Source organism: Cryphonectria parasitica (assembly GCF_011745365.1).
Source record: "Cryphonectria parasitica EP155 unplaced genomic scaffold M406scaffold_3, whole genome shotgun sequence".
Taxonomy (NCBI): domain Eukaryota; kingdom Fungi; phylum Ascomycota; class Sordariomycetes; order Diaporthales; family Cryphonectriaceae; genus Cryphonectria; species Cryphonectria parasitica.
This window is the reverse complement of record NW_024468911.1, coordinates 2592495-2618513: the sequence shown is the minus strand read 5'-3', so window position 1 is coordinate 2618513 and position 26019 is coordinate 2592495. Positions and strand designations below refer to the sequence as shown.

The following is a 26019-nucleotide window of genomic DNA, read 5'->3' as shown; positions in this document are numbered from 1 at the left end:
CAGAATCTCCGGGCTAAGTGCGCTTGGTACGGAGTTGCTAGCTCGTATCGTCATTGCCAACGATCTCCCTTACACCGTTTGTCCCCACCGGCCCGCCAAGCCTCCCGAACCTTACAGGCCTTTCCAGCCCATAGTGTGCGCCTGTAATGTTGCTTAGTCCCGATGCCTGTGAAGGCCAAGCATTGTCGAGATCAGCACAACCTGGGCTGTAAAGATGATTTGGTTGGAGGATAGGCCCCGAAGGACAAGGCTGGAACCTTGTCGTGTCTGGACATGTTCACGTGCCAGCACCAGGGCAACTTTCGGAGCATTTTCGTCGCATGATGTTGACAGCGGGAGAGTTAGACGCACGCAAGATGAGATGGGAGATGGCGTCAAACCCGGCGCCGGGTGCCGCGGACGCGCAGAAAAAGATAAGACAGCCACATCTGTGCCACGTGTGCCAGAGACGGGGGCTCCTCTGACAGACTCCTGTCCTTGTCCCAGGGCCAGCCACGCTGTCCACTTCGTCATCAACGAGGCATATCGGGGATGACATATAGGGGGGGGGGGCCTTGACGTGCCAGAAAGCCCTGCGAGGCCGAGGCTATCGCAAGTTGAGAGCTGTACTGCGATGCATGTACTGCGGTACTCGTGCCGCCAAAGAGGAGACCCTGGTCGCTTCGCAAGATCCCTGCCCTTCGTCCCTTCCCCATCTGGTCCCTGGGAGTACACATGGGACAATAGCACGGCAGGAGCATCCCTGTCCTCTTGATCCCTTCCCAAATTAATTCTTCCGTGGGAAGCCACCACGGGCCACCTACTGTACAGTTACTGCTGTAGAGCCAATGTGGTACTATGTTCTGATGTACCTGGACTGCTACTTCCTCTGTGCATCCATCCATATGGTTGTGTATGAATGGACCGTGCATCACTATCATGATGGTTCAGTTCACCTTCTCCCAAGTTTCTAATTTACTCCATCTCAGATCGTCGACGTGGCCAAGCAGGAATCTCGTGAGAGGATAATCGTGGTACTTGCAATACAACCCCTCCTTTTCTCACTTGCATAGCATCATCATGAGCACCATATCACACCAGGCAAGATGAAGGCCGGACGATGGAGCAGCATCGACATGTCCAGACCCATCGGAGACTTTCCCCCCTTTCCTCTCTTATTGAATCTTGCTGGTGTGTGCCACAGGCGCCACAGCAAGCGATCATCTCAGGATGACGCTGTAGCTGTTTCTCGTCCCTGTCGCCAACATAGCAACGCCGCACCTGCACCACGCCCACCTCCCACCTCGTTGGCCCACCTCCTCAGACTCGATCCGAGGATCCTGCAATGAGAGCGCTTCGTCACACCCAGCAATCTCGGGCCCTGCACAAGCTGTCCAACCGAAGCTATCCTGGCCTGGCCTGGCCTGTCTGTGTGGCGGTGGAACTTCTCCGATCCGTAAATCCTTGGGCCCATGCCGCCTACAACCTCAACAGCCCTACGGGTCACGGCTCTGCATGCCTGCTTTGGTACATACTACACGCAGTAGTACTATGTATATACTATGGTGTGCAAGTGTGTCTCTTTGCATTTCTCAGCTCGCTGGTGCTGACTCAGCGTCACCGCCGGGCAACAATGGTTGCTTCAAGCTTAATGACGAAGGGGCTGTCGACCTTGTCGACTATTAAGGAGATAGGGCCGGTCATCAATCGATCCTCCAGCCGTGAAGGGCATACACTGCGTTCCCGCCACCCCCACTTACCCGCCTTCCTTTACAAGATACAACCTGGCCGATGTTGGTGTCCTTGACGATCGTTAGGTACAGTCACTAGTAATCTCGAGAAGAAGAAAGGCATGCCCAACGGCAGCAACTTACTACCACTGTACACCATCCTCTCGTTAAGTTTCAGCAGCCTCGCCTGTGACCCCTCAGGTCCACATCGGGATTACCGCTGGATCGACCCCGTCCCCGCGTGGAGCGACGATGAAGGTGCTGGGGCAGGAGACGCGGAGTATTTTGTCGACTCAGAACATCAGACGATAGCATTTTCCCGGCCCACCCCTTCCTGCTGCTCCCGCGGCAACCATCTCGCCAGCTGAGCACCCTTGAGCAGATCCATCCTGATCCATACTGCTCTGTAGGCCCCTTGCAATCTTCTTGGACAGTTGGTGGGACAATCCTGCTCGGCACGAACTGCAGTCGACCCTGGACTGGATGATCCCCACACCCCTTCCCTGGAGGCATGACGAAGCGAACTAATGTATCTACTCATCCCACCGTGACCATAGCTACATCAGACGAGAGAGGGGAGGGGAAGGGGAGGGGAAGGGGAGGGGGGTCTTGATTGATACACATCATCGACGTCGGCCCTGTCGAGGTCGGCAACGGTAAGCACCAAGCGGAGATTTTGTCCAGTATCCCGTCTCTGTCGACTCGGCATGAGCCTGACGCGCGGACCAGCAGCAGATCAGGTCCCCTTTAATTTTCCCTCATCCTTGCTCCTGTCACGGCGCGCTCTCGCTTGTGCCGACCAGGGTGCATGCAGCTCAACTTCAGACGAAATGGTCAATGCGTTCGGCGTCTCGAGTTGCTTGAGGCCATCTTTCAGCATACTCATGGCTTGCTTGCTCAAGGCGATTATGGATATCTCTTTCTGGAGACAAGGCGGGGACCACGAATGCGCACAGATGGCGGCGCTACCGTTCAACTGGGTTCTTGGGCAGGAAGACGCACCGGTTTTCCGTCGCGACAGCACAGCCGTCAGCTGGGCGGCTGGCATAGCTTGTCTTCTGCTATCTTGCTATCCACAATTCTATCTTGACATGCTATGTATGACCTACAGAAGCAAAATCAGAAAGAAAGAAAAAGAAAAAAGGTCGTCTATCTGTCATGAGCGACAGCGCTGCGCTGGCAGGGTTCTTCCCCACAAGCATGAAGGCCTAGGACCCGGGAGCCGGAGCTTGATGAAAGGGCCTTGGAAAAGATGGGACGAATTAATTTGCTCAATTCGCGCTGGGACAAACCTTATGTCTTCTATGCTCTTTTTCTCTCTCTTCTTTCTTTTGCTTTTCGATTCCCCCCTGACCTTGCCGTTCCGCACCACCTCGCAGGAACGTCGCGTGTCTTATCCAGAGCGCAACCCGCAGAGGAGGCCCGAGATTAGTATTTCCGACATCAAGACTACCTGAACGACTGCAGAGCCCCGCAGGCGAGGTCAATCATGCTCCCGCCTTGGAATCCTGATATAGGCGCCCTGGCAATATCGCGGACAATTGTGAGATCAGAACCTTGCAGGTTCCCGCAGGCTTGACACTCTCCGACGTCTCGGTTCGTGATCTTGGAAGTTGAGCAGCCTAGATCTCCTTCTTACCACAAGAGAAAACGATGTTCTCACAGGTCCGGTTCCCCCCCCCCCCCCTCTTCTTCCATATCCTGCTAGTCAACCCTCCCAGCGTTGGCAAATCCGCTACGGCTGTTTACAACATTGAGTCAGCCGCCTTGTGGTTAAATGTGGTTAAAATCGCGAATGGACAAGAAGAAGAGATGAGATGGCCTGATAAAAACTTTGTGGCTCGCACCCGTGTTCGTGTTCATGCACGGCAGGCAATGCTTTCGTCAAAGAAGCCGTCGTCCAATCTATCTATACCGAGCGCAAAACGCAATCGACAACGTTTGACACAGCTAACCAGGTTTCCACATACGTGCCCAATCTGTGGCGGTGTACGTACAAAGCAGCACCTGGAACGTGCAAGTCTAGGCTGGGACACAAACGGTTGCATCAGCGATGCAGATTCCATGGATTCGCGCGGTTAACTAGCTGGTTGCAGATACCACTCGGCGCTGGATCCTAAATTGGAGCGCGTGAGTCTGTTCAGAACAGGGCTGCTGACAAGGTTCTCCCCGGGGCTGCGAAAGAAACGGCAGCTCCGATTATATTATCAGACCAACCAAGCGCTCGTCACATTGACGATCTTCGGAAAATCCCCCCCTAGATGATGACCGGCCAGGCTGCATGATCCAAGAGCGAGGGCCAAATCTGTTCAATTCGGATCCGGGATGATGCAATTCCAAAATTCAGATTTTGCATCTTGAATTTAGTTTGTTGTTGCGACCCCAGCCCAGCCTAAGATAATACTGCTGCTTGTGCTTTGAACGGCGCTCTCCTTGGGACCCCCAACAGGCAAAAAAAGGCATCAAGGAGGCAGTTCATCCCTGGCTGGTTGGTGACGAATCTGATCACCTCACTTGGACGCGGAGTCTTTTGCCTCGGATTTATGAGACCCCGTAGAGGTGGACCAGGGCAGGGCTGCCACACAGCCTTGCGAGGCTCTCTCTCTCTCTCTCTTTTCATCTCTTCTGTCCCCCCCCCCCTTTTTTTTTTCTCCCTTTCTTTCCTTCTTCTCTTTGTGTGGTGCTCCAGATAGCTGGGTACTTTGGCGACGGGCCGCCCCGGCTGGGGGTCTTCGGTAGCTACTAACCGAGAACGTGACCACGGCATAGACCGCCGCCAGCCTGAGCAGACAACCAGATATCCGCCCTCACACACACACACGAAGAAGCGTGTAGTATCTCCCTCCCTCCCCCCCTCCTCCTTCTTCTTACTCCTCCACACGGAACAACAGCTAAGCAGACCTCATCTTCAAATGTGTGACCTCCCGCATCCCATGCGATGAAGGACGACTTGAATATTTGTGCTGCACTCCGATGCGTGCGCATAATTCAAGGCGGTGTGACGTGACTGATCAATCTCGGCCTCACCCTTCGAGCCTTCTCGGTACTAGTCTGCTAAATTATGGAACACACTCTGAGTTTCACGATACCCGAGATCCACACCCAGGGCACACGCCTTCACTCAGGATCTACACGCCGTGCTGCTGTACCCGAAGAGGCAGGGCTTGTGGCGGTCTTGATACAGAGGCGGACGCCTCCAGCGGTCGGTCAAAACCAGAAGTGGCTTCGGCTCCCCGTTGGCCAATGTCTGGTTTCATCATCCTCGAATAGGTGCGGAAGTGGCTTTCTTGTTCGACCAGCCATCCGCCACCCGCCCCAATACAGCTCACGCCCGCGATGAATCGTTGGTCCTGAACAACGGCCCCCTTTCCCTTCTTTCCCTTCTGAGCCTGGCTGATCTTGGTACAAGTGTCACCAAGAGCAAAGACAGGATCGGCTAGGAGGGTGATCTTCGAGGGGCCAATCCTACTATGATGACACGGACATTGTTGTTCACCATTCAGCCGATCTGGTAAAAGGGCTGAATATGAGGCATAAACAGCTGTGGAGTCAAGTTGTCTGGTGCTCACCAAACTTCCCCCTCTCCCTCTCAGATGGCTTTTTGAAGATATGACATTCAGTTTGCACGTAAGGCAAAATTCTGACCCATAAGCTGGTCATGGGTTTTGCTATTAAAAAAAAGCACGCATGAAGATGATGCGGGGTCAGGATTTCACGAACGCATCCGAGAAACCGCATCAGAGTGAAAGAAGGGATGTGTGGATGAATGAGGGCATGAACAGGATGACGCCGTTACTTGTCTTTTCCCTCTTTCCCTTCCCCTTTGTCATGGCGGCGAGTGCCCGTTCCTTCTACCGGCCGGGATATTTCGGACGCACCGCAGCCGGCGTGCCTGCATTTCTTGTTCTCGTCCGAGGTCCCAGAGACATGGGCACGGGCACGGCAGCGGAAAGCTTTGTACGGGGTACATAGCAGCAACATGAGGAGGCGGCAGCGGTGGAAGAGGCGAAAACGGCACAGGAACAGCTCTGATCAAAGCATGCACAGTAAGTGGTATCCGCAGGTTGAGCCGAGACGCAGGAGTAACGGTAGACAGCCTGGAACCAAGCCACTAAGTAGGACATGCACAACGCAGGCCCACGTCGGACGGACGAATACCAGACCTGGGGGACAAGCGGCGATCTTTGGGCGCCAGTGTCACCAGTCATACGTAGTACGAGCTTGGAAAATGATGGTGGTGGTGGTGATTTCGCGAGGGTTCGCGGATCCACGACGACCGACCTCAATCATGTTACTCTCTTCTTTTCTCCCTTCCCTTTCTACTAATTACCCTTGTGCCAGGCTCATTTGAAGATCTCGCAATTAAACAATGCTGTTAAACCGGACATTTAAAATGGGGCTGACATGACATACCACATGTGAGTGGCAGTACTTACACTACAGCACAACGGGTCCAGAAACATGTACATACAGCACAAAGAAAAGGACAAGATGTACGGCGAATGCGCCTACTTGCTGCACCCGCTTCTTTCTCGTTCAAGTGTTGTGTGCCTGTTGAGCAAGACAGCGATTCAATTATCCTCCGTGGCCAGATCTCCCTTCCCTGTCCCGTCTCTCGGTCAGCGACTGGTTTTCTTCTGTTCTGTCTTGCTTTTTCTTGGGCCCCCTTTTTGCCCCTCAGAGGGATGGAAAGGAGGACCATCGTCGGTCGCCTACTGCAGGTCCCTTGATACACAAAGATCTCATCTTATAGTATTAGACGAGAAAGCACTATATCCGCGACCTGCCCGACGCAGGTAAGTGCCGACGCTGCTGCTGCGTCACCCCGCGTCCTCGCATAGCGCGCAACGTGAATTCTCGATAATCGTCCTCTGTACCCGTCACCAAGCCCCCTCTCCCCCGACGGCCAACGACATGTTAAGTGACCCATGGACCGACTAAACCAATGGGAAGGGATGCAACCGGCCTCGACACTGAGGAAGCTCTTGTCTCCCAACCCCCCCCCCCCCCTCCTTCTCCCACTTCTCCTCGAGCACTGCCCTTGGTCCTTGTCTGCGTGAACAGTGGGTGTGTGACGGTATCGTTGGTTTGTGACAGCATGCGGGAGCGACATCATTACAGGCGGCTGTGCAGACCTGGCAACTCTTGCTCACTAGGCCAATGGACATCGGGCCAGACAAAGCGGACGGCTTCCCAGATGTGACTATTTGGTTGTTGGAGAAGTCAGTATAGTAGAAGATATCATGGAAAAGAACATAGTACGGTGAAATCAGCTTCTTAAGGGCATCACGTACCTGACATGAACAATCTGTAGTCCATCCTTGACCTCTTGAGGCAAATCTTTGACGTCCTTGCGGTTCGATGAAGGTAGCATCACAGTTCGAACCCCGGCCCTCAGAGCCCCGATCAATTTCTCCTTGATCCCGCCGACAGGTAAGACTTTGCCTCGCAGTGATATTTCGCCCTGAGGAGTGGTAAGAACCTCGTATTAGTTCCCATGTGTTCCATAACGCGCGTAAGCTGTGAGGTGTGTGTGGAAAGGAGAACTCACGGTCATGGCAATGGTAGGTGGCACAACTCGGCCCGAAAATAGAGAAATCAGGGCGATCGTCTGGGCTATGCCTGAACTAGGACCGTCTTTTGGTATGGCGCCGCTAGGGCAATGAACATGCAGCGATCGATCTTTCATTATGTTCTGCGAGGGCTCATGGACCAGGCCGAGTTCGAAGGCGTGCGCTTTCACCCACTATTAGGAAAGTTAGTTTACTGGATAATCAACGACTCATACGAGGGTGGACAAGCACTTACAGTAAGAGCTACTTCAACACTCTCCTTCAAGACATTCTGAAGGTTGCCGGTGAGCTGGACCGTGCCGGCGCCGGGGAAGTCCTGGACTTCGATAAAGAGGATGCTGCCATTGCCTCCCGAACTATAAGCCACCAGGCCAGTGACGATGCCGGGTCGGCTGGTCTTCTCAGCGATCTCTTCCTCGAATTTCTCAATGCCAAGGATATTTTCGACATCCTCGACAGTAAGCTGCGGCTTGTAGGTCTCCAGTCGTCCGTTGTCTTTGGCGTCGGCATACTCGACCGCCTTAGCTCGGCAACATGAGCCAATCTCACGCTCCAGATTGCGTACGCCGGCCTCACGAGTATATGCGTCGATGATCTTCGCAACGACCTCCTCGGAAAACTTTACCTGCTCCTCTTCTAGTCCATTGACACGGATCTGCTTGGGAATCAGATGTTCGGTTGCAATGTGTCGCTTTTCGACTGTCGTATAGCCAGGCAGATAGATCATTTCCATGCGGTCCAGCAGGGGTGCTGGAATCGTATCCAGACTGTTCGCTGTCGCAATGAACAGCGCCTTGCTCAGATCCAAGGGCGTGTTGACGTAATGGTCCGTGAACGTATGGTTTTGCTCTGGATCCAGGACTTCAAGCATCGCTGCCGAAGGGTCGCCCTGGAAGTTGGCGTGGCCCAGCTTGTCGATCTCGTCAAGAAGGAACACGGGGTTCGCGACGCCGACCTTTCGCAATCCCTGGACGATTAGTCCAGGCATAGCGGCGACGTATGTTCTGCGGTGCCCACGAATTTCCGCCTCGTCCCTCACACCGCCGAGAGAAATTCGGTGGAATTTTCTGCCCAAAGCATGTGCCAGTGATCGAGCAATGCTCGTCTTGCCAACACCAGGAGGGCCCACGAGAAGTAAGATTGGCGACTTGTCCATCATGCGCTTGCTCTTCAGCAATTCGACCTTGGCGGCACTGGCCTTCACCTGCTCGTCCACGTCACCAGGACTGGGCACGCCTTCCTTGCCAGCTTGACTTGTTTCCGCGCTGGCAGCAGCTTCTTCCTGCGCCTGTTTGATCTTGGCGTCAATGTCCTCATTGATAGACTGCTTGAGCCGGAGCACCGCAAGGTACTCCAACAGTCGCTTCTTCACCTTCTCCAGGCCGTAGTGGTCGTCATCCAGCTGCTTCCTGGCAACTGTCAGAGTGGTCGGGCCGAGCCGGTCTTCGGTCACTGCAGTCCAAGGTATCTCTGCCAGGGTCTCCAGATACGTCCTGGTAACCGCGTAGTCTGCCTGGGCAGGGTTCATCTTCTTCAGTCTCTTGATCTCTTTCTCGGCGACCTTGGCTGCTTCTGGTGACAATTTAGCCGCCTCGAGCCTCTTCTGTAGCTCCTCAATCTCGTTGGGCTCATCATCACCATCATCGCCACCACCGGGCCGGCCCCGACCTCTCTGGGCTGAGAATGGTATGGCAAAGCCGCTCGAGGGGCTGGGGACCGGAGCGCGTGACCTCTTCGCACCTTGGCCATGCTCACTATCCTCCTCCTCGTCGGTTTCAATGATAATTGGGATTGAAGATGTGGTGAAGCTGGCGATCTTGACATTATTCTTGATGTTCCCGACCTGTCTGTCAAGGAGGTCGATCACGTAGCGCATTCTCTCCTTGACATCGAACAGGGACAGGATCTTGAGCTTCTCCTGAAAGTCTGTCTCGCAGACATTGGCCATGAAGTCGGAGAGGAAGCCTGCTTCAGCCAGGGTTTTTTGGTTGATGAACCAGTCCAGCCTCCTCGCAAGGATTGGTGACAAAGACGGGGAGCCGGAGGGCCGTGGTAGAAGCGCGGCCACCCTGAGTATAGCCACCAGTTCCCGGGACAACAACCTCAATGTCGTAAACAGTTCCTGCATCGAGGTGTCATTGGAAAGCACTTGGTCTTGATGGTATGTCACTTTGCCCTCGAAGTAAGGCTGTGTCTGGTAGATCTTGTCCACCTTCACTCTTGCGACACCCTTGACGAGCAACGAGAATTCTCCCGTGCCGCGGCCCTCCACACCGGTGATCTTTGCGGCCACGCCGGAGCCAAACAGGTCCGCCTTGGTCACTGCAGTAGTGTCGGGACTGTCGGAGTCACTGCCAGAGTGGTCCTTCTCCCCATTTTCGATGAGGAGCTGGCCATTGGGGCCCATCAGCGACAGAGCTCGAGCCTGGGGCACACAAGCTATAGGCACGCTCTCTATTCTGCCCTTAGAGGTCCTGGAGCCGGCACGGCTGTAGACTGTAGAGAGGAGTGCTGGTATGTCGGGCCGGGCTGACGATACGGGAATACGAATGGCAATGCCAGGCAGGAGGACCATGCCCTGCGGGAGGGGAATGATGGGCAAGGTTGCCGAATGTGACCGAGCCATGGTGATGACGATGACGGCTGTCCGTCGTATAAAGAGATGGGTCTGAGAAAGTGAAGGGTGAAACAAGTGTGCAGGTGGTCCGAGAACTGCGGATGAAATGTAGAATGGAAAAGGTGGTGTAGGTACTGGAAATTAGAATGGAATTGGGTGATGGTGGCTGATGTGGAGGAAACAGCCTGAGGTTCTCTTGATAAGCTAAGCGTACTCAGTTTAAGTACTATGCATGCATGCTGGAGAGTACTAGTACAGTGAGGGTGTGGTTGGCCGTGAGCCGAGGCTAAACTATTCCGCGGCGGCCCCCTTCTCCTCCCTGGTGTAGACGCATGTCACCTCACTGTCCTCGCCACATGCCGCATAGAATACCATCGAATCTCTCTCGTCTTAAACAACATCTCTTCCCCCCCCCCCCCCGACCCCCGGTCTCAAGACACCTTTTCAATGCCTTGGTCACCAAAAGGACTTGTGTAAACTGAGCTGAGGTGCGTGGGTGTGTGTGTGTGTCAAAATGCAATTTGCAAAGGTAAAATGATTCTCTCTGCTTTCAGCAACAACTTGAACATTCATGCATTAGAAGTACTGGCCAGCAATATTTACCCTGGTACATGTTGATGTCCGTGGTGGCCATGCCTTTCAACTGCCTGCGGGAGAGCATCGCTAGAGGCTCCGAGGCCCCCCTCAGGGTCGCTCGCTACAGTGGCAGAGTGGCAGGCGGGTGGCTCGGCTCACACACGGTGCCACTACAGTATCCTAGGCACCCCTGCCACTAAGTCTCCAAATGTAAAGTGGTCTTCCCCCAGGTCGCGTCATCCAGATTTCAAGACGCGTCTTCGGCACCCCGCCAATCTTTCTTTCTTCCCAATATCAACACCCACCAAGCATCGACACAACCACTCTTCTTGCCCCGCCCCCTTTTCTTGATATTCCTCCATCCTAGATTCATCATGAGTATGAATGAACCACTTCCATTCCCAAATTTGTATTCCTCGCACTGACAATCATAGCAGCCTCATACGGCGGTTTTAGCAAGACCTCTTACGGCGCTCAAGGCGGCGAGGACGGAGGAGGCTTTGTCTATGGCGGGTCCCAGCCAGGTAGTCAAGGTGCTCAGGGCGGACAGAAGGTACGTGCTGCTCCCCACCATCACCATCACGAGCGTCACCACAATACCAACGCCCTTTCCCCTTTCCTCGACTCTCTTGCGCATTTCTGGCATGATCAGTAAACTGACACGTTCTTTCTTGCAGGGCTTTGCCGACGAGTCTCTCCGCCCTGTGACCATCAAGCAGCTGCTCGACCTCGAGGAGGCCTACCCAGGCGCCGACTTCCAGATCGACGGCCACCAAATCACACAGGTGACCATTGTCGGGCAGGTGCGCTCCATCAACCCGCAGCCGACCAACATCACGTACCGTCTGGACGACGGCACAGGCACCATCGACGTCAAGAAGTGGGTCGACGCCGACAAGCAGGAGGATGCAGACCCCAAGTACGAGCTAGACCAATACGTTCGCGTATGGGGGCGCCTCAAGTCCTTCAACGGCAAGCGCCACATCGGTGCTCACTTCATCCGCGGCGTCGACAACTACAACGAGGTCACCTACCACCAGCTGGAGGCCACCTACGTGCATCTATACTACACCAAGGGCCCACTGGATGCCGACGGGCAAAATGGGAAGATGAATGGCGCCGACGGCAATGCAGGCGCCGGTGATGGCATGTTTGTGGACCAGTATGGCGGGCAGAACGCAAAGAGTGAGGAGACGGCCAAGTTGGGCGCCTGCGGGCCAAATTCGAGGAAGATGTATCAGTTCCTTGCCAACACCCCGGGCGGAAATGAGGGTGTGCACCTGAACCTCATCGCGAGCAGTACGGGGCTGGCGACCCGAGACATCTTGGGCGCGGCGGATGAGTTGCTTTCTCAGGGCCTGGTGTACACTACGGTCGATGACGAGACGTGGGCAATACTTGAGTATTGATCAGGAAATGCTCATCTTGGCTTTGATGTTGTCACGGGAGGTCATGGAAAGTTCACGTTCTACCAGTTCTGGCATATCTTGGTGGTCTGGACGGCGTTTTTGTTTTTGTAAAGGCAGGAAATTGCCTCTTCTTCTTTCATATTGTCATTGATAATGATTCCTGTGAGGTAAGGACTGGGACTGTTTCGTATGTGAAGGTAACGAAATCAAAACAAAATAGCCTACAAAGGCTTATTGAGTGCTATAAAAACGTTGCCGGTAATGACTGTTAGCGAAGCAAGACCTGTGATGGTTGTTGAAACCTCTCACGATGCTTGAGATGTTGCAGTAAATAGTGCAAGATCTCGCGCGCGCCCAAAACAAAATAGAATAGCTCTCCCGCTCTCTCCTCTCCCCCCCCCCCTCCTTCCTTATATCCCACGAAGGAAGGCTCATGCGATGGTTGTTGAAACCTCCGCCGACACCTGAGATTCTGCAGTAAAGTGGTGCAAAATCTCCCAGAAGCATGATCGATGTCTCACTCATTGTTGTACCACGGCGACACGACCAGAAAAGAAAAAGACGGGAATCAGACACAACACATAGACACACAAATTGCACACACGTCACACTGAGAAGCACGCATCAAGGAACAAGACGAGCTACAGCAGGCCAGGCACCGTCGGCCGATGCCCAGCCGTGCCACTCACTGTCAAGGATCCGACGGTGATCCAGCAGCCACCACACCTTTTTCTTCTTCTTCTTCCTCTGTCTGAACCACGGATTCTCCCCGCTGGCTTTTGGCGGATAGACCACCTCCCGCCGGCAAAGGGCCCAGGGTTTGACAGACGGAAGACCTCCCCGCTCCCCCTCTCTTTCCACAGGCTGCTCTCCTACACCATCTTGATGGCGGCGGTCGCCTTAGACTTGAGGCCATTGATGGGGGCGGGGGCGCTGTTAGCAAACTTGGAGGGGGCGGGCTGAGGCTCACGGACCATAATCGACAGCTGGACCGGCGCAGGTCCACGCTTGAGGAAGATCTCCTTCTTAACCACGAAGCCAAACTTTTCGTAGTAGGCGTTGTTGGCCAGGGAACTCGACTCAAGGTAAACAGGCCTGTTCTCTGCATCAGCCTGCAGAGTTGGGGAGGAAGAAGAACGTTAATAGAATAATTCCAGGTGCACAATTTGTTTGTGACAAACACGTACTCTCTCAATCATGGTCTGGAGGAGCCTGCGGGCATAGCCACGACCACGGGCATGGGGTTTAGTTCCCAGATACACGAGGTAGTAGGCATTGCTGTCTCGCTCGCCGAGGACCTCCAACTTGGTGTCGTGCAGGAGCGGCATGAGCTCATTGTAGTAGCGCGCCCTGCCCTCGGCGGAAAGCTGGAAGTAGAGGCGCCACATGCCGCTCCGAAGCGTGGTCCACCAGTCGTCCATGTCGCAGCCCGGCGGCATCCAGAGGGCAACCCCCTCATACTCGGGACCGATGACGTGGACCTCCCCGCGGAGGCAATGGGCGGCGACGAGATAATTGAAGATATCGACGTGCAGCCGCCACTTCTCCTCCTGCGACAAGTTGTCCATGTCCTCCGAGTTGAGCAGGTAGTAGGACAGGTCGTCCGCCGCAAAGGCGTGCGCCAGCGAGAGGCCGACCTCCTTGCACTCTGTCATGTTGATGACCCGAACCGCCTCGCCCCACTTCTTGGGCACGAGCGAGTGCTTCAGCTCGACGTATGTCACGGTAGAATTGCTTACGTTCGCCATGCTGGGCAGTCTGCTCGGAGGCATGGTCAGCCATCACGTTGACTTGCCTCTTGACATAGTCTTCTCCCTCCCAAAAAGGGATGACTGCTCACCTGTTCCAAATTTAAGTACTGCTGCGTTTATTTAGGTTACTGTCGCCCGTGTGGTCTTTCGAGAGTTGGGACCTCGAGACGGGCATAAAGCGAGAGGGGTGATCAAGGCAGTAAAGTGAGGTGCGTTTATCAACAGACATCAAGGCGTAGGATTGACGAAGAAATCCTCAAATGGGTCTGTAGGGTATAGAGGTGAGGTTGAAGTAACTCGGGGCTACCGGTCAAAATCGCAAGAGGCTTGTTTGTTTGCTTGTTGCTGTTCTGAATGCTAGTGATGTAGTGATGTTGTTGAACGGGATGATGATGAGTAGTTGAGCTGCTGGGAAGCCAAGGGATGTTATGCAATGCAGGATAGTCCGTGGAGGAACAGCTCCGTACAGAGGATAAGGCTCTGGGTTATTTATTTGGATGGCATGCAAGGTAAGAGTGTATACTAAGATGTCCTGAATCCCGAAGAGATGATATAAGACACACTTGGAGAAGGGAGAAAACAAATAGGCCGATGGGGAGGGGCGGGAGTGCTAGGGAGGGTTAAATAGGCGCCGTCTGCTAAGGTTTCGGTTCCACTCCGAACTACGCCATCTCGCCATGGTGCCGGGATATTGCTGAGATCACCGTGCCACGGGAGGTCCAGGATGCTCGCTTGTAACCGTCTTGAATAGGAAAGATCCATTGGAGGATGCCATCACGGTAAGCCGCAGGGGTGAGACCTTCCGAGTGAGCCGGTTTTGCCGGAGTCCATGCGGCCGCCAGCCGTATCTGCTGCATCCCAGGCCCAGACAAGAGAGAGAAAAATGGGCCTTTGGAGTAGGCCAGTGGAGCACGGTTCCAGTTGGCAGGAGATAAAGTCAAAAGGCGATGAGTGACCTCCTGGACAGGGCGACTATCTTGAGACAGTATTACCTAGCACGCCTAGGAAGTTGAATCCACAAATATGACAGAAGTGCCTGTGTGACGCTGTGCTGGCTGCTGTGCTGGGTAATTATAGGCGCAAATCGCTCGACACCACGCAAGCCATGCCCAATCAATTACATGCAGCGGAGGTCTCGTGCTCATCCTTCGGCCGGCCTGTTGCTTTTTCCCCAACCAAGATACGCCTGACAAGCCTGGGCGGTGACGGCAAGGAGACGCAACAAATGTACCACATGCAGGTCATGCCAGCTGGCACAGGCTCTTGCACAAGTGAGTGCCACAAAGTTTAGGTCTCGGGTCCATGCAGAGCGGCAGCCTCCTTTCCAATTGGTCTATTAGCGGTGACTTGAAAAGGTAGGCAATTGCCAGCTTTCCTAACTGCTTGGGGAGGGGGATATCTTGCTGGTGAACCTGAGGCACGTCTCATGCTCGAAGTGAAGAAACCAGTGCGCGCTCCCTATCGTTTGCCATTACGTCTATTTTCAGCCGGGATCAAAGCGGAACGAATTCAAATGTAGTGCGTCTACATGCGCCTGATCTGTTGTTCGTTGGTGTAAGCCTCCAGTCCCGAGTCGAGATGCGACCACCACTCGAAGAGCATGGAGTTGCAGATGAGCTTGAACCAGGGCGTGAACTTGAGCGCCGGATCCTCAAACTTCTTCTTCAGGGCGTCTGCTGTGACATATTGTGTGGCCTGGACCTCGTTCTCGTTGATGTTTAGATCCACGTTGGCCTTGATGAACAGGATGTAGTCGACTAAGGCAGGCAGTCAGCAAATGTGTTTTCCTTTTGCGTACTGGGAGCGCTTGGCACAGTCCAGTGCAGACATACTTTCATGCTCGCCCCATTTTCCATCACTCGGCGCCTTGTAGTGGATACGCGTCAGGAAGTGAAAGTCTTCCAGAGGCACCTGCTCCTTCTTGATGCCCAGCTCGTGGTCCAATTTCCTCTGCGCCGCGTTCTTGACGCCTTCGACACACTCTGCCAGGTTGTTACCAGTCTCGCCAGGAATCATGAGTGGGTGAGAGCAGCAAGTGTTCGTCCACATGTCTGGGAAGGTGATTTTTTCGCTGGCGCGCTGCTGCAGGAGCAGCTCGTTCTTGTCGTTGAAGAGGAAGACGGAGAAAGCCCGGTGGAGGAGGCCCTTATCGATGTTGGTCATAAGGTGGCCTGCGCGTGCCGCGGTCAGCCGGTCAGTCGGTCAATCGGTCAGGGTCTGCTTTGCAGGATGTCGAGCAGTAGGCGCGAGACGATTACTTACAGATCTTTTTGCTAGCTGTGCCAATCGCCTGGTCATTGTCATCAAGGACGATGCACACCTCGTCCATAAGACGGATCTGCTCCTCATCGTGGCCGTCAAGCTCCGAGGTGCTGGTCGTGTCTATGTCGGGGAATAGGCGCAGGATGGTTTCGGCAGAGATAGAGGTAGCTTGGGGCGCCTCGACCACAGTAGTTGTTGTCGACATGTTGACGCGATAGTACGAGAATGGTCACGATGCCCGAGGTCGAGGAGGTGAAAGGTGTGGAATGTAGAATGGAAATACAGCCGACTGGAATTAGATTCCTCCCGCCACTTTATTCTTATTAGGTACTACGCCCTCTATATATCAGTAAGAATAAAGTCCCTGCATGGGACCAAATTCAGCGGGGCAATTCAGGGGGCTATACTTGATTTGCCGGCGCCGGCGATGGCGACTGCCCTGTGCCGACTCGGTCCCGGCCCGAAATGCCAATGGCACTGCCCGTTGACCTCCTTTCAACTTCAGTACTGACCATGACTGCTGTACTATATACACTAATTAACGAGGCTACGAGCAAGGCACGCCTGGAATATATAGGTCCCTGACGAATAAAACGTTTCCTAAGGCTAACCTAGAGTAGCTGAGCTGATGTAGTACAGGATGCCTCGAACTTCATGTGGCAAAACTTCACACTTTCCATTGAACGCTACACATATGACAACAATTCTCGTCTGGAAGACTTGCACATGACGCTCGTGGCACGTTGGAGGAATCTCGGTTCCCTTATACTGTCTCAATTGTCCCGTCCAAGGCACAGGCAGGTCCTGCCGAGCACGGAAGGCAATAATTGAGCCAAGGATACAGAAAGGGAGGTTTTGGCCAGATCAATGAGACAAGAGACGCCGAGCCTCCAGTTACAATCAAGTCTGCTTATCTTGCTCGTGTTGGTGTTCTTGTTCCAACGTATCTGACGCTTTATGACGGATTGCTTGGCGCCTCTCGGGAAAGCAGGATCAGCAAACGGTTGCAGAAAACCTCCCTGACAATGCTCAAATGTCGGTCTTGTGTTGCCGTAAGCTGATTGCGAGTATCCGGCTCGCCCTCTACAACAACCTTCTGGCCGCAAAACACTGCGCCGCCTCGCCTTGTTAGCCAACAAGCCAAGAATCCTCCCAAGTCCGGCTCCATGGATCAGCATTGGACCCGTTTAACACCGCCACCGCTGTTTTGGCAAATGTGAAGCTCAGACTCACTTCTTCCAGGAGCAGGTGATGAATGCCTGCCAAATTCTCAGATAGCAGTCTCGGCATGACCGCGTTCAGCTTTGTTGCAACAATCTGGTTCTACTGCCCGCTGTAACTGATCCTTCTAGGCAAGATCAGTCATCATTCTCACAGTGATGGTATTATGCAGCCATTAGTTACTTTAGTACCTAGTCTGGAGGGAAGATAAGTATCTGATGGGTTCATAGTTTCATAAGCTACAATGAGAGGCTCGCTACAGTGTAGTATTACAGCATACTACAAGATTAACATTCATATACTCAAACGTTTCCAATGTCAGCCAAGAAGCATTTAGTAAACTCTAAAAAATATCAAAAATCTACTTAATAGGCGGGAAACCAAGATTTCGATTCAATTATCAATGATGAGAGAGTTAAAGCTTTCAGTGAAGACTGCCGAACCCCGACTCAGACTGAGTGTGAGTTCAAAATTCGTACACATCAGCTCCCCTGTTGTGTAATCACTTTTGGCATTCTGGCCTGAGAAAGACACCCCACATATGAAAGTAGAATCGTTACAATCTACAAAAACAAGTCTGAAGTGCTATTCTAATCCCGGCAAGGTTCGACTTAGACCAGAGATAGGATAATATCCCTAAGCCTTTGCACCTGACTCTAGATAGAAAATGCTCAGCGTTTCTTTGACGATCAAGCCAAGTTTCACATGCGACGTGCGCGTATAGTAACGCTTATTCAAACCACATGATCTACGTATTATTATTTTTTCTGATTCATCTCTGTTCACAACTCCTTGCTATTGTGCGAATGCCCTGACTGCAAAACTTTGAGAAATCGTCAATGTCCACGAGTGCAGAAGAGAATATTGAAGTGCATATTATCGAGACCCTTGCATAAGTTGACAATATGATGATCACTTCGACAATGTGACAGGTCCTACAGTCTATCAGCTAGTATCTATAGTATATCGTAACTGTTACTCTCTGTGGCTGCTCTTGTTATCACATAGGAACAGGTCTAGCCAATAAAAGAACGTTACAGACATAAGCACGTACTGGGTGCGTCTTAAGACGGCAGTGCTTGTCGTAATGTTAGAAGACCAACATTTATTATTGTCTATTAGAAAGAAGGTCGAGCAAGTGACCAGGTCCTTTGTCAGTAACGTAAGATGGCCGATTTCTGTTCAATGAGAAATAATTTCTCCACCAGACCCAGTGATTGACAACTCAACAGTGACTCCAACACACGACACGTTCCATCGCACGACCTCCGAGTCAGTTTCCAAGAACTCCGACAGAGTCGACTCATCCTTCCAAAATGTATAGGACTAAATGCTAGGAAGAGGGGAGAAGGAGGGGAAGGGGGATGTTGTGGGGAAAGAGATGGATTGAGACAGAACGTGGCCAGCTTCCTTCGTCGATACCTCCACCACGCACATCAGATGGGCCCCCAAAGGGTCCATGCCCCCACACCACGCCAAACTTGACAACTTGAGCCCATGAAAGAGCACCGGTATAACAGGGCACCGATTGGGGAAAGCGGCCAGTTCTGAAACGCGTCTCAAGGCGGAGGGAAGAGAAAAGGTTGGAGACGCGGATGCGAGCTTGTCTCCCGCAGGTGCAGCTCATGCTGCATTGCAAGGGGATGTACCAAACCTCGCCTCCATGCATTGCGACTCTTATGCAGACGAGCATCATGGGACGATTGCATCACGTGAGAACACACCACATGCTCATGCATGAACATTGCGAAGGGTATAAATGAGATTGTTGGGTTTTTCACCCTCCTCTTTCGACCAACCACACGCAGGACGCCGTGAACCTATTCGAGGAGACATAGACAAGAAAAGTCAAAAATTATGCTGGTAGTTGAAGACCAAGGTGAAGAAAGAAAATGAAAAAGGTTGCTAGAAAACCCTGGGTAGTAGTAAATAAAAGTTCTGTAAAGCGTCCATAATCCTCGGGGTTGGCAAGTCAGAGAGGCGCGGCAATCAGAACGAGGCCATGATCTGGTCATGTCCATAAAGAGTCCGAACATCCACCGCAAACTCCCCCAGAAATGCAGGCCCCTGTTGTCCGTCCTTATCATCCGGGAGAGAAAGAGTTCGACTCCCCCAATCGATGCAAATGTGTCGTATAAAATCTAGGCGTCCAAGACGGCCCGTCGAGTCGCGGAGACCTGGGGCTCTTTTTGCCTAGCTTCATCCCAAGCCATGCACTTGGCGGACTTCTTTTGAGGTCTCGCCCGTTGCGGTTCCAACACCTCTCACATTATCACGCACTTAGAGCAGCATCCGGCCTCAGTATCGTTGTCGCTGACCTCCATTGGCTTGACGGCGCCTGGTCCGCTAGACATGCCACTACCCTGTGAGTAGCCCTGCATCTCGCGGTTGTACCGTCGAATCTCGCGGACGATGTCGTAGAAAGCCTTGTCAACGTTGATTCGGGATTTCGCCGATGTCTCGATGAACTTGCATCCGAACGACCTCGCCAGGTTCTCGCCCTCTGAAAAATAGCCAGTCAGCCAACGAGCTGTGCAAACAGAGAAAAAGGAGCGTCCAAATAACCGACGTACCTTGCCTGGTGACCTCCCGCTCGCCCTCCAGATCGCACTTGTTACCCACGACGACCATGGGGAAGTAGTCCTTGTCCTTGACCCGCAGGATTTGCTGTTGGAATGTGGTGATTTCCTCGAAGCTCTGGCGAGACGTGATGGAGTATACGAGCAGGAAGCCTTCGCCTGTCCGCATGTACTGCTCCCGCATGGCGGAGTACTCTTCTTGACCGGCTGTGTCGAGAACGTCAAGCAGGGCGACCTCCTCGTCAATGACACACTGCTTCCGGTACGAGTCTGCAGGAGAGGAACGGATTAGTCTGGGGTCGCTTGCGTTTGCTGAAGCAAGCCGTTGGTAACATACCTTCAATCGTAGGATCGTACTCGTCGACGAAATGGCTTTGGATCAATTGAATCGTAAGACATGATTTACCGACACCTCCTCCACCAACCACCACCAACTTGTATTCTCTGAGGAACTGCTGGGAATGGCGGTCAGCTCGGGTTCGACGATGGTAGATATTGATAAGAGACAGATGGATAAATGCGTGCATTGGAAGAGGTTTGAGTGCACGAATGTGAGGGTAACATACCTTAGAAGCCATTGTGTTCTGGAATCACTACGACTGGGACGACCCGGGCCTGTATTGATCTGACAAACGAATTCGAAATGGGCAAGATCAGTGCTGATGAAAGGGTATCGAGGAAGATTCGATCAAAAGGGGTGTGCGCTTTGGAGTCGTGAGGTGACGAGGACGCAGTCGGGAGGGAAGAAGTCTGGATGCTTGTCTAGAGCAGAGGAGATAGCGGGACCCGGTTTGTTGTAGTTTCCCAACTCCCAGTAGCCGCCAAGCAGAGTGAAGTCGAAACACGCCCCAAGAGTCAAGTAACCACCAGAGAGAGGGAGTCGGCGCGAGATGGAACCGATCGGCCAATTGAATTAAATGCAGAAATGCCCAGGGTGCGAAGTTTCGATGACTGATTTTATCGGCGCGACGCACGAAATGATCGCAGGACTCGTTCGCTAATGGACACAAGAGCGAGTAATGGGAACTGCGATGCGCAGGAAAGAAAGAGATGGGATCTGGCCGTGTAAGGTGATAGAGAGTCGAGGTATGGGAAGGGTAAGGAGGGAGAGAAAGGAAATGGCGCGGATGGGCAAAATGGGGGTGGTAGGACGAGTAGAACTGGGCCCACCCATCACCTAAGGACTGGGGGGGCGATGGGTGGGATGCCACGCTAGACTACAAAACGCTTTGTCCACCGGGGGGGAGTGTGGTAGCTTCTTCCTGCCTGATGCCTGATCGGTGCAAGGTGAGTGAGTGTGTGGGAGTCCATAGTCGAGGAGAGCGAGAGGAGAGAAGAAGAGGTACCTAGGAACAGGGGTTGCACCTCTCAGAGGTATCTGACTGGGCCTGCTGGGGCCCACACAAGTACGATACTACCCACCTACCTTAGACTACAGTGGACAAAGGCCCTGTGGCTATAGGGTCCCAGGGCACCCGGAATGTGATAATCGGTTGATGAGGAGCTAGTAGCACAAGTATACAGTGCGCATCTGTATTAGGGTAGGGGTTTCAGTCAGTTTGCTAAGAAAAGCTGGTCTCACTTTGCATTCCGTCATGACTTCTAGACCTCCTCCTCTATACGAGTTGGTGCTGGTCAAGATTTTTATTTAGTATTGCAAACGACAATTGTCTTTGAAGCACAACCCCCAAGCTCCTCAAGAGCAAAGTGTCCAGAGGTACTCAGGCAATCAGGTAACAGGATGCTGGACCTGAAGGGTAGGGGCAGGGGTCCAAGTTTAGGGGTCTGAGGCGTGCACCAGTTTTTATTCCTTACCACAGTACATGGAAGATATCGCCTCAGCCCTTTTTGACACGGCAAATCGATAGCAAGCTATGTACAGACTATAGTACATAGAGATATCAGGTGCTAGTGAGCAGAGAGGGTGTGGAGGTGGGTCTCATGGTAGGGTTCATCGTATGTAATCATCCTGGGGCAAAAAGGGAAGAGAAGGAGTTAAGGAAGGAGGGGAGGGAGAGGGGATTGTGCCTTTGGTCTAAGGTGAACCACCTACGTGCCTACCATAATAGATCGCCAAATGTCGCCCGCAGACAGCCAGAACAGCCTTGGGCCGGCCCCCTTGAGCTATGCTGCATCGGCATCGACGTGCGTGAAAGGATCGCGATCCGTTCTCCATACTTGCATCCGGCAATGCCTGCACCTGAATGGCGTTTTTGAGCCTCAGAGGGGTGGCTGACCACAAATACATAATACTGTTCGTCGTATATGCACCCCTTCTTCACCCACCTACTCCAACATCACAGCAGCGCGCGCAGCAACGGGCGTCGCGTGGCTATTCTCGATCTCAACTTGGAGGGGAAAATCTACCACATCCACGCGCAGTCAGCAATCCTGCAAGATTCGCACCTGTGGCTGCGGCAGACACAATAGAGGCCCCCAAAACCTGCCCACCATTCACGCCCCCTCGACGCCTCCCCCCCCATCTCTAGGGCGAGAGACCAGGAATGGGAACGTTCTGGAGCCACACCCTTCTGACACATACCTGCCGCTTTTCGACAAGTCCGGTCGATGTCTTGCTCAGGAGCATAGCTCTGTACAGCTAGGTCTCGCCGCAATATAAATCACGCAGGTCAAGACTATCACCAGACACTGCCCGTACCACGATAAATGCCGACTTGCGGATGTGGATTTCCTGTTCAGCCGGCCGAATTATACTGACAGATTCTAAGCTCCCCAGCACATGGCTTCACCCTGAGTCTTGACAGTGACAAGCTCACAGGCACGGGATGCCACAATTTCATCAAAAATATTTTATACAATGGGAAAGAATTCCTTTTATTTTGGGACGGGCGAAGGGGGGGGGGGGAGGACGAAAGAGAAAGAAAGGTTGTCATAGCTTCCGCGTTGCAATTCACACTGTGCAGCATCCGAAAGATATACATATACACATGCATACTTCATACAGCACAACTATTGTGTTATGTTATAGCTGTCCGAGTTGACATCCAGTCTTAACTGCCAACCCCTCCCCACCCCGCGTGTTCAATTTCGGACGGAATATAGGTTGTCAATACCGAATCTCGATTACTCAAATTCGCAATCTAAGCGCAGTTCGCGATATTTTATCATTGTATGTCCCTTGAAAGAACTCTTGGAGAGGGATGATGACTTCCGACGGCAAGTCATATCTAACAGCGGGCCACGTAAACATCCTCCGCACTGAAGGCGGCCACAAAGGTCCAGAAAAAATATGGTCTTCAGCAAGGGTCCGGATCCGAACCTGGGGCGAAATCTGGATCGCAACCTCGTCAGAAGTTTCAAAAGTTTCGAAGACGACGTCGGTCACTGGGCTTGGCAGGCGAAGCGAGTCCTGGGGGAACAAGGCACCTGCAGCAGAGACCCAGTTCTCAGTGAATTCTTTCCTGGGCTGATTGGGGTCTCCATACGCTCGCTCTGAAGCTTTTCGAGACCTTTAATTGTTTCCGAATGTTCCTGAGCAGAGATTGTGGATGGATGGGAAGGCAAATAGATAAGTCGATTGTCGACCAACCAAACCCCTTTTTCCTTCTTCTCCCCCTTCCCCTTGGCGTGCAGGTCTTGACGCCCATGCGACGCCGCCTGGCTGGAGTTGCTGCGTGACATGGAAATGAAAGCGGGAACAAGGCAATCTTACGCGCCGGCCAATTGTGGACGATACAGTACCACACCGCTTGCGCTCGGCCTCTCTCCACGGTCCAGTGCTACGGTAGCACCCGTCAAGGGTTAGACGAGAGAACGAAAAAGAGAAAAGAAACAAAATTGAAAGGTTCCAGCTCGGGTCATTCGACGACAACGGCAGAAACCTTTGAGAAAAAGTTCGTATCGGGGGCGTTGTATGCAACGGACACCAGAGATTCCGGAAGCACACAAGCTGTGGTACATGTCATGGTACCACCACTATTGGTAAGTGGATTAGCGTCTTAAGGGTGCACGGGTCAGTGGATTTTTTAGGTCGGGCAGTGACACAATGCCAGCTTGAGGCTATCCGGAAGCCCGCTCTTGCCCTCCACCCACGTGGCCCACACCCCGTCTAAACATCTACATGGATGGCGGCACCTGCAAGAGACCATGTTCTGCATACGCTTCTTCTGGCGTGCAGGTCACTGATGGGGTTGCGCCTAAGCCATTGGAGCATCTATCATATGCACACTCTCTGTCGTAGGTCGGAGCTAAGTTGGCCAGGAAAAGTAAAAAGCCCTGCAGCAGCAGCCTTATTATGGCTTGCTGTGTACTATGGTATGGATGGATCTCAACCATCCTGTGGGCCGTACAGTGGGCAGTGAAACGTTATAGTAGTACCCAATTTACTGTATAGACTGCTTAGTTCTTATGCGGTACGCTAAGTGTGCACTAAACTCTTCTCTTCTATGCCAGATCCACGTGAGCCCTCTTCCCTGCGAGCTGACTACTAAACTCAAGAAGTATCAAGGGAAAAGAACCTCCAGAAATCATTCCAGAATCCGCGGGAGCACGGCCTGGGTCCAGGTTCCTGGGCCCCCCCGTTCGTCCCGCGACCGAGCACATCGGAGACAACCAGGAGGAGCCCGTTTCTTTTAAAACAAAAACCCCCCAAGAGGTCCGTGCCTAGCAATCTTACTTTGAGATGACCTGTTCTTCCAGCTACCAAGGCTCGCCAAGAAAAAGAGAGGCAAACATTTGATCCCATAGTATCTGTATCTTTGACTGCTGTGGTAGATCAAATGCTTGTCTCATCCGCCGAGTCAGCGAGGGCATAGGGATCGACCGAGACGGTCCCCCCCGAAGGTCTCCCTTGGAACTCTGTCCTAGATCAAGTTCGTCATCATCTACTCACTCCTTTTGTTCTATGGTGGTTTAGTTGGTCATAGTGCGCCTACCGCGATGATCAGTATCCGAACGATTACCTTAGGGGATGATATTTGGAAGCGTTGCTTCTTCACAAGGCAGGGGGGCCCGTTCCTCTACGCCTGGTCATTATGCCGTGTCTTACTTACCACACATGCACCTTTTTCCACCTGCCCCCGATTGGGCAGTGTTACTACCACGATTTCTGCGTAAGACGCCAAACGCCTGGATCGCAGAATGGCCAGCTTGCTTTGCCCCTTCCCCCCCCCCTTTCTCTTCGTGCTTGCCTTGGCCTTGTTAATTGTTCCATCCAAGAATGGGAGAGATATTTGTCATCGTGGAATACCAGAACAGCTGATACTGAGAAGTCATGATGATGTTTGCCCACCCCTAGGAGTTGTCTCTCGCTGAGAGGGGCCATGATATGCGCACCTCGGCTGAGGCACAGTGAGTTGGTTTGGTTCGAGACCCCCACTTGCTTGATACAGAATGCCTTGCTGTCTCGAGCAGAAGGCGCAGACTAAAAAGTGGCGGCAGTAGTGATCGTGTCGTGATACTAACTCATACTTGCCCTGGACCCACTCACTGGCCGTTATCTACAGTACAAGTAGGCTTCTCTACTTCCTATGATAGTAGCAGCATGCACCACGAAATTGGGCGCCTTGGAATGTGGCCCCCCTCCCCCCTTTTCCTACTCCTAGATTCCGAAGGCCTTCGGCAGCACAACCTAAAAAGTCTTACAGGCTGTCAACTGTCAGGTCTTTAGGCTCTCGGCCAGTGTTGCTCCTATAATTTCGCGTGCGGCTCGCTCTGCCGATCGTTGTGTGCCCCGCCTGCCCCAACGGAGGAGGGTGACGGGTGCATCCCATCACCAGGGAGGTAAACAAATCAGGCTTGGTTGCAATACTTACTCACACCTTAAGTTTACCTTTGCGTGGACCACGTGTGTACGTCACAGTATCTGTCCCACTCAGCCGAGAAACCTTCAGATGCAGCATAGCAGGGATCCTGGCGTGCACCCGGCCCCCAATGTACAGACGTGGACATCGGGGCGATGATGAGGCTGATATGCTCTGACGCCGGCTGAACGGGGGGTGGCTCGGCGCAGAGTATAGATCACCTGCAGGACGGACGGGCCGGTTCAAAAATCTGCACCATCGCTATCCTTGGAAATTGATCTTTCTGACATAGCAGCAGTCAGTCATTAGATCCGCCCTTGTAGTGACAGCCCGCCGGCAAGGGCTGACCGAACTTTCAAACTATTATGGAATACGTAGTACTGATTGAATGTGTATGTGGACTCTTTAGTTTATCCGTGTGGCTATTATTTTCACTTCATTCTTTTTTACCCAGCCTTTTATCAGAAAATATGTTGAATGGACACACCTTCTCAAACTGGCTCTCAAAGACATTAACGACAAAGGACTGGCCATACAATATTAAATTCCATGTGTTGCAG

At 52.8% G+C, this 26019-nt stretch overlaps 6 protein-coding genes across 6 annotated transcripts; 1 reads left to right on the top strand and 5 right to left on the bottom strand.

The window, feature by feature from the left end:
• Positions 1 to 1199: 1199 nt before the first annotated feature.
• Positions 1200 to 2097, bottom strand: M406DRAFT_328488 (uncharacterized protein; the record flags this gene model as incomplete). The annotated part of the gene is made up of 4 exons (XM_040920334.1): positions 1200 to 1234; positions 1276 to 1498; positions 1740 to 1781; positions 2038 to 2097. The coding sequence occupies 4 exons, from the start codon at positions 2095 to 2097 to the stop codon at positions 1200 to 1202; spliced, it is 360 nt and encodes a 119-aa protein (XP_040778368.1).
• A 4344-nt stretch (positions 2098 to 6441) lies between these two features.
• M406DRAFT_345435 (ATP-dependent protease La) lies at positions 6442 to 10058 on the bottom strand. Its single transcript, XM_040922081.1, has 4 exons — positions 7518 to 10058; positions 7261 to 7455; positions 7004 to 7173; positions 6442 to 6912 (listed from the first exon to the last, which is right to left on the bottom strand). The coding sequence occupies exons 1-4, from the start codon at positions 9906 to 9908 to the stop codon at positions 6825 to 6827; spliced, it is 2844 nt and encodes a 947-aa protein (XP_040778367.1). The 5' UTR covers positions 9909 to 10058; the 3' UTR covers positions 6442 to 6824.
• A 791-nt stretch (positions 10059 to 10849) lies between these two features.
• On the top strand, positions 10850 to 11884 carry M406DRAFT_328486 (replication protein A, subunit RPA32; the record flags this gene model as incomplete). The annotated part of the gene is made up of 3 exons (XM_040920333.1): positions 10850 to 10853; positions 10913 to 11028; positions 11153 to 11884. 3 exons carry the CDS (start codon positions 10850 to 10852, stop codon positions 11882 to 11884), a joined length of 852 nt encoding a protein of 283 aa, XP_040778366.1.
• An 872-nt stretch (positions 11885 to 12756) lies between these two features.
• Positions 12757 to 13632, bottom strand: M406DRAFT_254151 (uncharacterized protein; the record flags this gene model as incomplete). Its single annotated transcript, XM_040916943.1, has 2 exons — positions 12757 to 12996; positions 13072 to 13632. 2 exons carry the CDS (start codon positions 13630 to 13632, stop codon positions 12757 to 12759), a joined length of 801 nt encoding a protein of 266 aa, XP_040778365.1.
• Positions 13633 to 15159: 1527 nt separating this feature from the next.
• On the bottom strand, positions 15160 to 16102 carry M406DRAFT_69550 (uncharacterized protein; the record flags this gene model as incomplete). Its single annotated transcript, XM_040925279.1, has 3 exons — positions 15160 to 15392; positions 15468 to 15806; positions 15898 to 16102. 3 exons carry the CDS (start codon positions 16100 to 16102, stop codon positions 15160 to 15162), a joined length of 777 nt encoding a protein of 258 aa, XP_040778364.1.
• Positions 16103 to 18865: 2763 nt separating this feature from the next.
• Positions 18866 to 20784, bottom strand: bd (circadian regulation of gene expression). The gene is made up of 4 exons (XM_040925994.1): positions 20264 to 20784; positions 20035 to 20152; positions 19692 to 19967; positions 18866 to 19621 (listed from the first exon to the last, which is right to left on the bottom strand). Exons 1-4 carry the CDS (start codon positions 20273 to 20275, stop codon positions 19383 to 19385), a joined length of 645 nt encoding a protein of 214 aa, XP_040778363.1. The 5' UTR covers positions 20276 to 20784; the 3' UTR covers positions 18866 to 19382.
• Between the last annotated feature and the right edge of the window lie 5235 nt (positions 20785 to 26019).